The sequence below is a fragment of the Camelina sativa genome, chromosome 18 (assembly GCF_030686135.1).
Source record: "Camelina sativa cultivar CO46 ecotype springtype chromosome 18, ASM3068613v1".
Taxonomy (NCBI): Eukaryota; Viridiplantae; Streptophyta; class Magnoliopsida; order Brassicales; family Brassicaceae; genus Camelina; species Camelina sativa.
The window spans coordinates 23,534,624-23,547,123 of NC_141897.1; the positions used below are offsets into that span (position 1 = coordinate 23,534,624).

Below are 12,500 nucleotides of genomic sequence, written 5' to 3' on the forward strand. Positions count from 1 at the left end.
TTGCACGTGGACGAGTGAAGGAGTGGTATGTCACTGCTGAGCTAGCCAGCTGTTTCCATGTAGTGCTTTCTAGTATCATCTGGTATATGGGTTTACGTGAAAAAAACCCTCTATTTCGAACGGCGGTTTTCAGAAAAACTAGAATAAGAATATTTGTTGACGAGGATGGCAATATAGTAATTATCAGCCAACCCCAACAAATTAATATTTGATGTCTATCAAGTCTCAACAGTTGTTTCCTATTCAAAAATTTAAAGAGAACCAGAAGAGTTGAGCAGCATATTATTGTTTTCCTAATGAGACTGAGTTAACAATCAGTTCCTATCCGATTCTCAACAAAAAAAAAAGGAAAGAAAGAAAGAGATAGAGAGAGGCTTGCAAAAGGAAATTAAACACATTTTCCTTCCTCTCTCTTTGTCGCCAGCTGCTGCTGCTGGACCGGACTTTGAAGACTCACGAGGCAATCGATACTTGTCCCAGTCTCCTCGCCTCCTCAATGTTTCACCCTACAATCCCATCCGCATTCTACCGTTAGCCTTTCTTTTCCACTTTACTTGTCATATTATATGCATCAATGAATGAGAGATGAGATGAGGAGCATCTTACATACCTTAATTTCCACGACTTGTGAACTTTTCAGCGCCTCCAATATAGTCTGGATGTTGTTGGTCAGCTCTGCAAGCTGCAAAAGTTACAGACATTTCAAAGAATTACTCTTTTTTTACCGACAGTACACTCACTCATTCAACTAAGACTACTTCCAAGGTTGGAGTAGCTCGGTCACCCAAACATACATGCACAACTTTTATAAGCAACACGTTTATACAATAATAAAACATACTTTCTGCAGTAGGCATTCAAATGTGATTTAGCCTAAATTTCAGCTTCAGAATAGATGATGACTAAGTGTAAAACAAATGCGTTTCAATGGGGAGGGAAAACCACTTACTCTCCTAAACCCTGCTATAACTCTAACAGGAACCCAACCTTCATCATTCATCTGATCCCGCAAGTGTTTATCTCTGCTCAGGTTATCAGCACTGCGTTTAAAAATTACCAAAGGATAAAGTTTGTAACCCATAAATAAACGAGTAGAAAGGAGGGAACACAAACAAACAGCATATGATAACTCATTGCAGAAAAACAAACTGAAATGATTACCTGAAACAATATTCTACTTGTGTCAATATCTTATTGTACAAGATGGCATCAAAACTAGAAAGATACAGCGATGGAGGTGGGAAGGGTCCAACTAAACCTATCGGCTCTGGAGGTGGAGGTGGCATAAAGACATGCTGTGCATAATCTGAAGATGTAACATTGCGGAATTAGAAATTGGAATGTATGAGACGAGAGAGTAAAAAAGAAATGACGAAAACCATTTACCGGGGTAGAGCATGGGGCCACCATATTGAGGCGCTGCCATATATTGCGCACTAGTGGCAGGAAAAGATGGTGGCCCCATGAGCATGTGCGGTCTCATCATCCCAATACCCCTCTGCGGTTGCAAGTGCATGTCTCTCCCGGTATGGTTACGGTGAGAAAACCCGCTTTGGTTCCCCCAATGATCATAATGGCGCCTGTTTCCATGGTGGGAGGAGCCTTCCCCACGAGGGTAAGAGCTGGTGTTGCGATTCCGGTGAGAAGTACGGAAAGATCCAGAACCGTAAAAGGCACCCCTTTGGCTGTGATTCTGATCTCTGGTGTTAAAAGGAGGAGCAGGCGTTGCATTGGAGATGTTACTAGTGGAAGATGATGTGTTGTTGTTACTCCGTCGAAAAGGTTTCCTATGGCCATTAACAGTATGGTCGTCAGATGAAGTAGCAGCAACAGTCGAGCCAGTGGAATTGGTGTTGGAAGTAGAATTGAAAGGAGTTCCACCAGCCTGCAGGTATATTATTAAGAAGGGTAATGAGTAGCAAAAGAGAGAGAGAGAAAAGCGCATTATTATATTATTATATATATCTACAGGCAAATGGAAACAAGCATTGACGAGAGGGACTCTGTAACATGCAAAAGAATGAGCTGTGACACTGTAACATGCAAAAGAATGAGCTGTGACAACCCCTATGGTCGGTCAATTATTCCCTAATACATTTAAGTGATCAGATAAAACGAATCGGTGGTACAAACGTTATCCAATGAAAATCGGAGAGGCGTAACAAAGGAAAGAAGGTACCTGAGGAGGCATTGATGAGGATGAGGAAAGAAGGTACCTAAATGATTCCATAATTTATAAACCAGAAATACCCGAACCGATACCGGAATGCCGAGGACTAACTAAACATATTTAATAAGGTCTGTTTATTAGGACTGGAGGCTATACTAAAGTAATTTGATTCTACCAAACTAATAATTAAGTAATTTGCATTCGGTTTATAAGATTTTTGTCAGTAAATTTTGTACGCACCAACACGTTTTCATATCTGCCACAATGTGACTGATAATAGTATGTATACAATGGGAGAAAAACAACAACAAATAAAGACAGAAAACGCTTAACACATGTATCTCGAACCTCGACACATTTCGTCGATGCTCTCTCTCTCCATGCAACCCAAAGAAAAAGAAAAAGAAGAAGAAGAAGAAGAAGAAGTGGTATGTCTATATATATAAATTCATTGGATTGGAGTATAATAAAATATATAGGCGGCAAATTACAAAGGCAAGAGGAGGACAGAGCAGGGGACGAATTCAGCAAGAAGATTGGCGTCGATGTATTTGGAGTGGATGGCTTCCATACTAAGAACCACCAGCTCCATCTTGAGCTCATCTGCCACCTCTCCTATTATGGCCGTCGCCTTTTTCCCTTCCCCAAGCCTCTCCAACAGCTTGAACTCCTCGAACCCACCTGCAAACATCTCTCTCTCTCTCTCTTTCTTTCTTGATTCCCAACAAACCCAAAAAAAACAAAATCCCTACCAAATGAATCAATAAAAATTACCTTGAGAAAGATGCCACCGGATGCTGGATACTTGAGTCTCGTGCTCCGAAGATGATGATTCTCTCTTTCCTTCGTCAATTACTTTTTTTTTTTTTTTTTTTTTTTTTTTTTTTTGAGTGTTGTTGATGATGATGGATGATGATTTCAGTACTAAGTTCAGACAACAATAAAAAAAAAAATGGATATGATTTTGGGATTCTTGTAACTTACCTACAACTGTGATATCAGCTCCATACTTGTTTGCCAAACTAGTTGTTGTAGCAGCAGCCTTATCCCATTATCCCAAACCAAACCAAAAATTAGATGTCCAAATTCTTAACAAAAGAGATAATAAGAAAGAAAGGCAAAAGCTAAGCAAAACCTGTCGGGTGCCTTCAGAAAGATAAGGATTCCGATCAATCACTGGGAGAAGAAGATGCTTCACATTACTGAATGCATCATCTCCCACTGCACTTACTTCCCCCTGCGCTCTTGCTGCCACACCTAAACCTCCTCTCACCACCAACACAACTATTATCAGATTTCGCTAAATTTTTGTAAATTTTAGACTACTGTAGGCTATTATTCTAAACTGTAAAATTTCCAAACTTTCTATGGTGGAATATGCAAAAAAAACTGGACACCAAAATTTTGCGAAATAGAGAGGAATTAGTAGGACTAGTAGTCTCCCACAAATAAGGAATGAACCCAAGCAAACATGAAAATTAAAATCTATATAAAAAGATACCTCTGAGGGAGACGACACTGCGAAGGGAGGAGGAGAGCTCTCGAGGTTTAGATCGAAGACAAGAAAGAGAGTGCAGAGTAGACGAAGAAGAAGAAGAAGAAGAAGGGAGTTTGGAGGGCGCAACGAGAACAGAAACGGCGGCGGCGAGGGAGTGAGCAGATGCCATTGAGATTTGAGGAGATGGAGCCAAATCAAATCAAATCAAATCAAATCAATCGACCGACGACGATGATTCCAGAAAACAATACACTATTCATCCAGTCAAGTGGGTACTACAGTAGTAATATATAATCACATTACTTTATTTTATCTTTCCTAATATAATTTATAAGGCCCGAAGCAGCTACATGTTGGGCCATATAAAAATAGAAAGGGCCCATTTAATCGAAGCCCAAGCGGGGATGATGGTCATTATTCATTGGTTGGTTGGTCAAAACTCTCAATACGCCTTTACTGTAATAAGATGGAGAGATTAGTTAAAATGTGGCTGGCGAGTGGCTTGTTAGGAGGGAAATCGCATGAAAAATGTAATAATGAGAGAGAGAGAGAGAGAAGAAGAAGAACAGCTAATGAATGTATCCACACCACATGGGGGTTGGAGTTAAGGAGTGCACGTGCACACGTATGTGTGTTTTCTCGTCCTTCTTTTTTTGCGGGTGCGCAATAGAAGAAGAGAAATAGTGGGAGGGTGTGAATTGCAAAAAGAAAAAAAAAAGATGCAAAGGGAAAAGTGAATGAAGAAGAACAAGAAGAGTATGTTGTTGTTTTATCAATCTTGAGGGAGGGAGGAGGCTAGGAGGGTCTGCAATAATAATATCTGATTCCAGCATATTTTTTATGAGTTTGGAACAGAGAAAGAGAAGCAGAGAGTTCATCCGTGTCGCTTCTTTAAGGTTTATTTCTCTTCTTGTGAGTTCTCTTCTGTTCTGTTCCTAATAAAAAGATCTGAAATATATATATACAAAAAAAGGGAGAGAGACTAGAAGACTTCTTTAATTCTTGTCTATCTTTCCTTTTTTTTTTTTTTTTTTTTTCTTTTTTTTGCTTTCGGTATCTCTATCTATCTATCTATCTATCTCCTGGCTTATTATTAGCTACTGTGATAGAGATCCACACCACATGTTACTTGCTTCTTAGTTACTACTGCTAGTTTTCTCTCTCCTTTGAGATCTTCTCCATCATCATCATCATCATCCAGCTCTTGGATCTTCTTCCTTATTCTTGCTTGCTTTGTTATTCTTTTCTTTTTTATATATATGTATGGTGTGAATGAATGGAAGTTTCCGACTCCGCTGCCGCTGCTCTGTCTCTCTTCTTCTTCTTTTCTTGTTTTTTTCTTTTTCCAGCAGAGTTAATTTCTATCAGAATCGGTGGTCGTGATGACGGGACATGAGCTGAGATGTTATCCTTCTTGATGAACTTTTTGACCGCTTGTCTGCGGCCCTCTTCTTCTTCCTCCCCCTCCCTAAGTTACTCTGATTCCAAAGGCAAACAAGACGGCCTCCTCTGGTACAAAGACTCTGCTCGCCACCTCGTTGGTGATTTCTCCATGGCCGTTGTTCAGGCCAACAACCTCCTCGAGGATCAGAGCCAGGTCGAATCCGGTCCTTTGAGCACCCTCCCTTCTGGTCCTTTTGGCACCTTTGTTGGCGTCTATGACGGCCACGGCGGCCCTGAGACCTCCCGTTTTGTCTACGATCATCTCTTTCCCCATCTCAAGAGTAAGCCCCCACTTGTAACTTGTAGTACCTTTGAGAATGAATGGGATGGGAACTCAACAATCCTTGTCTGCAGGATTCGCAGCGGAGCAGGATTCCATGTCCATGGATGTGATAAGAAAGGCCTATGAGGCCACCGAAGAAGGCTTTCTAGGGGTGGTGGCCAAGCAGTGGGCGGTGAAGCCACATATTGCAGCTGTTGGTTCATGCTGCCTTGTGGGTGTCGTGTGCGACGGGAGGCTTTACGTCGCTAACGTTGGGGACTCCCGTGCGGTTTTGGGAAAGGTCATCAAGGCCACGGGTGAGGTTATTGCGCTTCAGCTCTCAGCTGAGCATAATGTGAGCATAGAGTCTGTGAGGCAAGAAATGCACTCCTTGCATCCTGACGACTCCCGTATTGTCGTCTTAAAGCACAATGTCTGGCGTGTTAAGGGCCTTATTCAGGTCAGGTGCCTTTCTCTACCAAGTCCTGATCTGATATTTATTATGTGATGTTATTTCACAAAGTGTTAATTACGGCCCCAAATGTCAATTGATCTTGAAAGCTAGCCTTTGTTCCTTTCTTGTGTGTGTTTGCACTTTGCAGGTATCACGATCCATAGGAGACTTGTATCTTAAGAAAGCCGAGTTCAACAGGGAACCGTTGTACACAAAGTTCCGGCTGCGGGAGCCAATGAAAAGACCAATCTTGAGTGGGGAACCGTCGATAACCGTGCATGATCTCCAATCCGACGATCAGTTTCTGATATTTGCATCGGACGGACTCTGGGAGCAGCTCAGCAACCAAGAGGCTGTTGAAATCGTTCAGAACCACCCTAGAAACGTATGAGACACAATCAGTTTCAGTTACATAAGAATTTTCCTACCTACGGATTAACAAAGTGAGAATGAATGTTGATTCAGGGGATAGCGAGGAGACTAGTGAAAGCGGCGCTGCTCGAGGCGGCCAAGAAAAGAGAGATGAGATACTCTGATCTCAACAAGATTGAGAGGGGAGTTAGGAGGCATTTCCACGACGACATCACTGTGATTGTCCTCTTCCTGGACACCAATCTGCTCAGCAAAGCCTCCTCCTCTCTCAAAACCCCTTCGGTTTCTATCCGTGGTGGTGGTATCACTTTACCTAAAAAACTTTAAAATTAATCAAGTTCCATCCATCATCTTGTTGTAGTTATATTTATCCAACCAATCTTTCTTTCTGTTGTTTTATAGTATATCTTTTGGGTTTACTCTTCTGGTATAAGAAATGTGCAAGTGACATGTTGGATCTCATCCCAATTATTTTTGTACTCAGACTTGTTCATATAAATTTGTATGATCTCTCTTCTTAGTTGGTAAGAGTAGAGTATCGCTAATGGATGTGTATATATGCTTCTTGATTTAGCAACATATCCTTTTTTGAATGATGAAGCCAAATCAAAGAATGAATAAGATAAATAAACAGGATCTCCAAGAAATGAGTGAAGGAAAATTACAATGATTGGTGCATCAGAATCTCTGTAACGAGTAATCATCTAAAATAATCAATGAACACTATACTAATGTGTGTATGTAAATGTGTATGGGGGGAGCCTATACCTCATGTACAAAGAAGAGAAGACAAAAGAAAAGAGAGGTTCATTCAATAGAAAGATGTCTTCTGCACAAGGGACAAGAGGCATGCCTGCGAAGCCATTTGTCGATGCATGGTAGGTGGAACATATGATGGCACTGCGGCAAACTTCTAACCGTCTCTCCCACCTGAAAGTCCTGTTTTTATCTCAATTTTATTAGTTATCTATCTTTCAAACCACACTACTAGTAACCTACAGGATCGAAAACATATACTAGAACCTCTCAATAAATAACCTTGTAATATATACGTTCTTGTATCCATGGGAGGAGGAATAAAAGGGAAAGGGAGAGACAAACCTGAAGGCAGACAGAGCAAGGGACCCGGTCCTCAGAGGTGTGTGTGATTCGGACCTTTGGAATCCTGGCGAGAGAGTCACCAGTGAGACCCTTTGAAATGGCAGTGTCAAAGATGTCTGTGTGCTCTTGGAAGTGAGACTCGACAGCTCCCATCTGTACGAATTGGATCAGGATAGTACTAGTACGTGAGAAAATGAATTTTTAAATGTGAAGAAGAAGAAAGAGTGGGGGGGGGGGGGGGGGGTAACCTGACTCTGGACGGCACTTAGCATGGCAGGACCGATACGCTCACGAACAAGCCGGCCGCTCAAAAGGCTAGCAAGGACATCAATCTGTGTATGATAGAGCCACAAAAGCATTTTTGTTGAGCATATAAAAAAAGGGAAAAATAGGGGGGGGGGGGGGGTCCTAGTCATATCCTATCTAATGGGGTATAATGTGTAATCAAAAAAGAAAAAGAAGAATGAAGATACCAAGTAGAGAAGGCAGCCAATCCCAGACTCATCGGATTGCCAGAGGAGGAGGGAAGATTCAAAGACTTCGATGGAGAAGACAGCGCCAGAGATGGCACCAACGGCGGCTCCTCTGATGAAACCGCTCTCTGTTTCTTGGCCGATCAAAGCCCCTGTCAATGCTCCTAGCAATGTCCCCACTGCATATATATATATATATATATATATAATCAGCCAAAAATCATCTATCATTGCATTGTATTATACCCATTATAACAGTAAGAAGAAGGAAGGGATACAGAAATCCCCAGCACCAATTATCATATGGTATTATCTCAGTCAGGCGGGAGATCACATGAGATTGAAGAAGAAAAGAACGAACCTAAAGCGAAAAAGAAGGTGAAGAGAGCGGAGAAGAGGCTGGCGAGGAGGCCCGAGACGGCCGAATGGAAGGAATCTTTAATCCGACGAAGGAGGGATAGAGGAGACAAAGAATAATTATAATCATCCATATCTCTCTCTCTCTTTCTTTCTTTCTTTCTTTCTTCTGGGAAGAAAAAAAAAAAAAACAAAAGGGAAATGAAGAAGACGAAGAAGAAGACGAGGGAATGATTTGTGTTTGTTGTTTTCTGAATTTTGGTTTTTTTCCCTTTTTCTTTTTATTGCGGATAGAAATTGCCTTTGGGGACTTCTTTCTTAATGATAGAGAGAGAGAGATAAAAAAGAGAGACCAAAAGGAAATAAAAAAGGAAGGGACCGAACCAACCTTCTCTCTTCTCTCTCAGCCTTCAGCTGACCAAAGATTTCTCTTTTTTTTTTTCTTCTTCTTCTTAATAATCAACTCCCTCAACGCGTCTGTCTGTCTCTGTATAAATAATATCTTTACGAGACCGACGGCGAGTGGATTGATTTATATTATATCGGTAAGACTTTTTTGCGCTCTTCTCTCTCTCTCTCTCTCTCTCTGACTCTGACTTTGTGGTGTTTGGATTCCAAATTAATCAAAGGGGAACTTTACTTCTCTTTTATTATACAAAAAGAAATTCGTATCATTCTCTATTATATAATATCATCATCTGAAACAGAAACACCACCCAACCCCCCCTCCTTCATCAATCAACATTCGCTTTTCATCAATATAATCATTACAAGTGTGTGTGTATCTCTATTATCAAAACTTATCACAAATAGCCATGTTTCATCATCCCCCTCCCCCTACTACTAGCTGCTTGCTTCTCTCTATCCCTCCTGATTTCCCACACTCTCTGGCTCCATCTTTCAGGACTCCCTCCCCCTGTCCTAGAATCAGAGCATCGCAACTTTAATAGATTATTTACTCTTCTTCCTACCTTTTTCTACATTCTACTTTTCCATCTATTTACTAACAAAAAACAACATTTTAAAAAGTTCTAACTTCTAAGGCAGGTACTGTGTGACTCATATTCCTTTTGTCTTTCACGCACATATATATATATATATATATATATTCCTTACTTACACTTACCTCAATCATGCCATGCCGCCTCAAACCTTGTACTCGTGTACACGCAACCACTTTGTCGACGACCACTTGTTCCCTTTTATTACAGCACACCCACCTGCCCAAAAACCGACCTTTAGCAATTCATTCTTTAATCTATCTCACTATGAACCATACCCACAAACACTATGCCTCCTCCGAGTCCTAACTCATCTACTCACCATGAAGACTAGATGGGTCTAGCGTCGCATCAGGCGTCATGCTCCAGAAAAGCAATGCATCTCCCATCTTGGGTTTCACGGACAATCCTCCTTTCCCGCACTCTGACAACTCATTCCACCATGGCACTGCGCTATAGTTTCCTTTGGCTGCAGGAAATACTGTTTCACCACCCTCCTCCACATCTGATCTGCAAAGTCGAAGCATTAAAGAGGAAGAACATAGCAACATTACACAGCTCTTATGGATTGGAAGGAAGCCCAATGGTTTTTTCAGTTACGTACAGGTACATGAGAACTGTGGCTATCCGCTGACCCCCGTTCCTAGTGTTATACTCATCCATGAAGTAGTCGTAATGAGGCTCGTACTTTTGCCCAATCTCATAGTGCAGAACTTGAAGACCTTCCCCATGCTCTGCAGGAAATATTGGTCGCAGCACAGTAAAAGGGCTGCCTAACAGAGAGAAACACAGGGGGTCAAGAAAGAAGATCAACATACCAACTGGTATGAATGTAAAATCAGATATCCTCTTCTCAATCTGACGGATAATTTTGTCGCGACCTCTTGCAAGAAATGTCCCTGAGCTGGTCCGCACCCTAAGGATGGGGGGGGGGGGGGGGGGGGGTTTGGTCAGTATAAAAAGTATGTGACTTAATAATTTAGTAAAAAGGTTGGAGAATTTAGAGTGAGAAAGCAAAACCTGCTATCAGTGCTCTTTCCAGTCTTCTCATCGACAACAGTTGATTTCTCCATATGAGGTTTAGCTAGCTCTATCAGATATTTGCATTCCTCCTTCGTCTATCCACAAACCGGGAGGGATTACACATGCAAAAACAACCCATTCCACATTACTCTCATTTGTTTTCGTATCAAGATCTTCTTCGTTACATAGATCATATTGAAGTAAAAAGATGTTTTATCAAGTCTTAAGTATTTTTATGTTAAGTTTGAAGTGGTCAAGTCGTAGGGTTGTGTCTTCGGTTGTTAACGGAGTAGTTGAATAAGTCGCATTGAAGGATATTTTCTGCGAGAAGGCTTTGAGAAGTGTTACTGTGAGCACACATTATTCGTAAAGAAGGAAGAGGGACGCTACTTGGTGGTAAGTCTCTATGTTGATGATCTCATCTACACTGGAAGCTCAACAGAGATGCTAGAAGAGTTTAAAGTCTCCATGATGAGTGAGTTTGCTATGACTGATCTGGGCAAGATGAAATACTTTCTGGGAGTGGAGGTTGTTTAGGATGAGAAAAGAATCTTCATAAGTCAAAGGAAATATGCAGAAGAAACTCTGAAGAAGTATGGTATGGAGGAGTGTAATGCTGTTAAAAATCCAATGGTACCGGGTAACAGGCTGACAAGAGAAGGAGCTGGAGAAGAAGTGAATCTAACAACATTTAAGCAACTCAGTTGGGAGTCTGAGGTACCTAACTGCTACTAGGCCTGATTTAATTTATTCTGTGAATTTGGTCAGTAGATATATGGAGAGACCAAATGAACAGCATATGGCGGCAGCAAAGAGGATCTTGAGGTATATTCAAGGAACTCGAGAGTTTGGAATTCAGTACAGGTATGGAGGTGAGCAGAAACTAGTCGGATATGTAGACAGTGACTATGCAGGGGATACTGATGATTACAAGAGCACTTCAGGATATGTTTTTATGTTGAGTGGAGGTGCAGTTTCGTGGGTCTCAAAGAAGCAGCCAATCGTCACTTTATCTACGACTGAAGCAGAGTTTGTGTCTGCAGCATATGGAGCTTGTCAAGCAGTGTGGCTAAGGAACATTATGGCGGAGATTGGGTTTGAGCAGAAGGAAGGTACTATTATGTTTTGTGATAACAGCTTTGCAATCAAGTTGTCCAAGAATCCGGTATTACATGGGAGAAGCAAGCACATTCATGTCAGGTTCCATTACTTAAGAGAATTGGTGAATGATGGAGTGATTCAGCTCAACTACTGCAGTACACACGATCAGATATCCGACATAATGACAAAGGCGGTGAAGCTCGAAGTGTTTGAGAAACTCAGAAGCAGGATGGGTGTTGGCACAAAGGATGTTTAAACTGAAAGGAGACTTACAGTTTAGGGGAGGAAATGAAGTAAAAAGATGTTTTATCGAGTCTTAAGTATTTTTATGTTAAGTTTGAAGTGGTTAGGGTTGTGTCTTCCGTTGTTAACGGAGTAGTTGAATAAGTTGCAGGGTTTTTAGGAGGTAGTGCTAAGTTGTTAGTCTACTATATATTCTTTTTCCTGTAACTCCTCTGATTAAGATGAATCATTCAGTTTTTCTTGGGTCTGAGAGCTTTCTTATTTGCAATGATAACACATATCATATATATTTCAAATACAGATAGAGAGAGAGAGAGAGATATATAACTCACCAAGAAATTGTGGTAAATAGAAGCTCTGGGTTCCCAGGAGATTATTTCAACCCAACGCTCGTTCTTTGAATCATCCTCGCCACTTCTACGGATAGTAAAGCTCGAATCTTAAAGAAGCACACACTAAACTAAATCTGATTTAAATATAGAGTTCAATGAATCTGGGATCGAATCGTACCTCTGGAGTGTTTTTCGGACAATGGAAGTGAGATCATTGGCTTTGGAGGAGCCGGCATTGTTGCTGGGCACCGAGAGAATTCCAAAGGCGAGAAGAATCAGAATGACGAAAGTGGACATGATCAGTACACCGAATACGAGCGTTGAATTGGATGATTTCCGACCTGAAGGACGATGACTCCTCGGTCTCGCCATCATCTTTTTTTCCCAAACAACGATGAGATCCGGTCGAGCTCACCAGCAAGATGATGAATTTGATGGATGGATGTTTTTTTCTTCTACTTTTTTTTCTTTTTCTTCTCTCTAGTCTCTACTATGGTATATCAGAGGTTGGGCCCATATTTAAAAGTCAGGCCCATTATAAAGTGCTTAAATTAGGCCCATATAAGCTATCCGATACATCTCCCCCGCAGGAGAAAGAAAGAAAGAAAGAAAGAAAGCTCCGTCCGTCATCCTCAAGATGATGCAGCTCGCCGCACCACACACCATCTCT

General features: G+C 41.3%; 5 protein-coding genes across 9 annotated transcripts; 1 reads left to right on the forward strand and 4 right to left on the reverse strand.

The window, feature by feature from the left end:
- Positions 1-250: 250 nt before the first annotated feature.
- LOC104762963 (la-related protein 1B-like) lies at positions 251-2,006 on the reverse strand. Of its 2 annotated transcripts, none has more exons than XM_010486382.3 (5): positions 1,387-2,006; positions 1,162-1,306; positions 950-1,040; positions 611-682; positions 251-506 (listed from the first exon to the last, which is right to left on the reverse strand). In XM_010486382.3, exons 1-5 carry the CDS (start codon positions 1,943-1,945, stop codon positions 333-335), a joined length of 1,041 nt encoding a protein of 346 aa, XP_010484684.1. In that variant the 5' UTR covers positions 1,946-2,006; the 3' UTR covers positions 251-332. The 2 variants fall into 2 exon arrangements, with proteins under 2 accessions (XP_010484684.1, XP_087354687.1); XM_087498561.1 differs by having other exon boundaries at positions 1,461-1,983.
- A 378-nt stretch (positions 2,007-2,384) lies between these two features.
- On the reverse strand, positions 2,385-4,420 carry LOC104762965 (uncharacterized). 3 transcript variants are annotated; one of them, XM_010486385.3, is made up of 5 exons: positions 3,672-4,420; positions 3,306-3,427; positions 3,155-3,212; positions 2,945-3,025; positions 2,385-2,851 (listed from the first exon to the last, which is right to left on the reverse strand). In XM_010486385.3, the coding sequence occupies exons 1-5, from the start codon at positions 3,835-3,837 to the stop codon at positions 2,658-2,660; spliced, it is 621 nt and encodes a 206-aa protein (XP_010484687.2). In that variant the 5' UTR covers positions 3,838-4,420; the 3' UTR covers positions 2,385-2,657. The 3 variants fall into 3 exon arrangements, with proteins under 3 accessions (XP_010484687.2, XP_010484686.2, XP_010484685.2); XM_010486384.3 differs by having other exon boundaries at positions 3,306-3,433; XM_010486383.3 differs by having other exon boundaries at positions 3,306-3,436; positions 3,672-4,124.
- A 6-nt stretch (positions 4,421-4,426) lies between these two features.
- Positions 4,427-6,744, forward strand: LOC104762966 (Protein phosphatase 2C family protein). 2 transcript variants are annotated; one of them, XM_087498560.1, is made up of 4 exons: positions 4,427-5,392; positions 5,466-5,833; positions 5,976-6,212; positions 6,293-6,744. In XM_087498560.1, the coding sequence occupies exons 1-4, from the start codon at positions 5,071-5,073 to the stop codon at positions 6,524-6,526; spliced, it is 1,161 nt and encodes a 386-aa protein (XP_087354686.1). In that variant the 5' UTR covers positions 4,427-5,070; the 3' UTR covers positions 6,527-6,744. The 2 variants fall into 2 exon arrangements, 1 of the variants encoding a protein (XP_087354686.1); XR_015588586.1 differs by having other exon boundaries at positions 5,071-5,392; positions 5,466-5,838.
- Positions 4,680-8,998, reverse strand: LOC104762967 (NEP1-interacting protein-like 1). The gene is made up of 5 exons (XM_010486388.2): positions 8,135-8,998; positions 7,774-7,952; positions 7,549-7,632; positions 7,301-7,453; positions 4,680-7,138 (listed from the first exon to the last, which is right to left on the reverse strand). Exons 1-5 carry the CDS (start codon positions 8,262-8,264, stop codon positions 7,007-7,009), a joined length of 678 nt encoding a protein of 225 aa, XP_010484690.1. The 5' UTR covers positions 8,265-8,998; the 3' UTR covers positions 4,680-7,006.
- Positions 8,965-12,242, reverse strand: LOC104763693 (putative prolyl 4-hydroxylase 10). The gene is made up of 8 exons (XM_087498564.1): positions 12,009-12,242; positions 11,831-11,915; positions 10,152-10,249; positions 9,950-10,047; positions 9,736-9,865; positions 9,454-9,641; positions 9,257-9,350; positions 8,965-9,051 (listed from the first exon to the last, which is right to left on the reverse strand). Exons 1-7 carry the CDS (start codon positions 12,203-12,205, stop codon positions 9,277-9,279), a joined length of 870 nt encoding a protein of 289 aa, XP_087354690.1. The 5' UTR covers positions 12,206-12,242; the 3' UTR covers positions 8,965-9,051; positions 9,257-9,276.
- Positions 12,243-12,500: the final 258 nt, after the last annotated feature.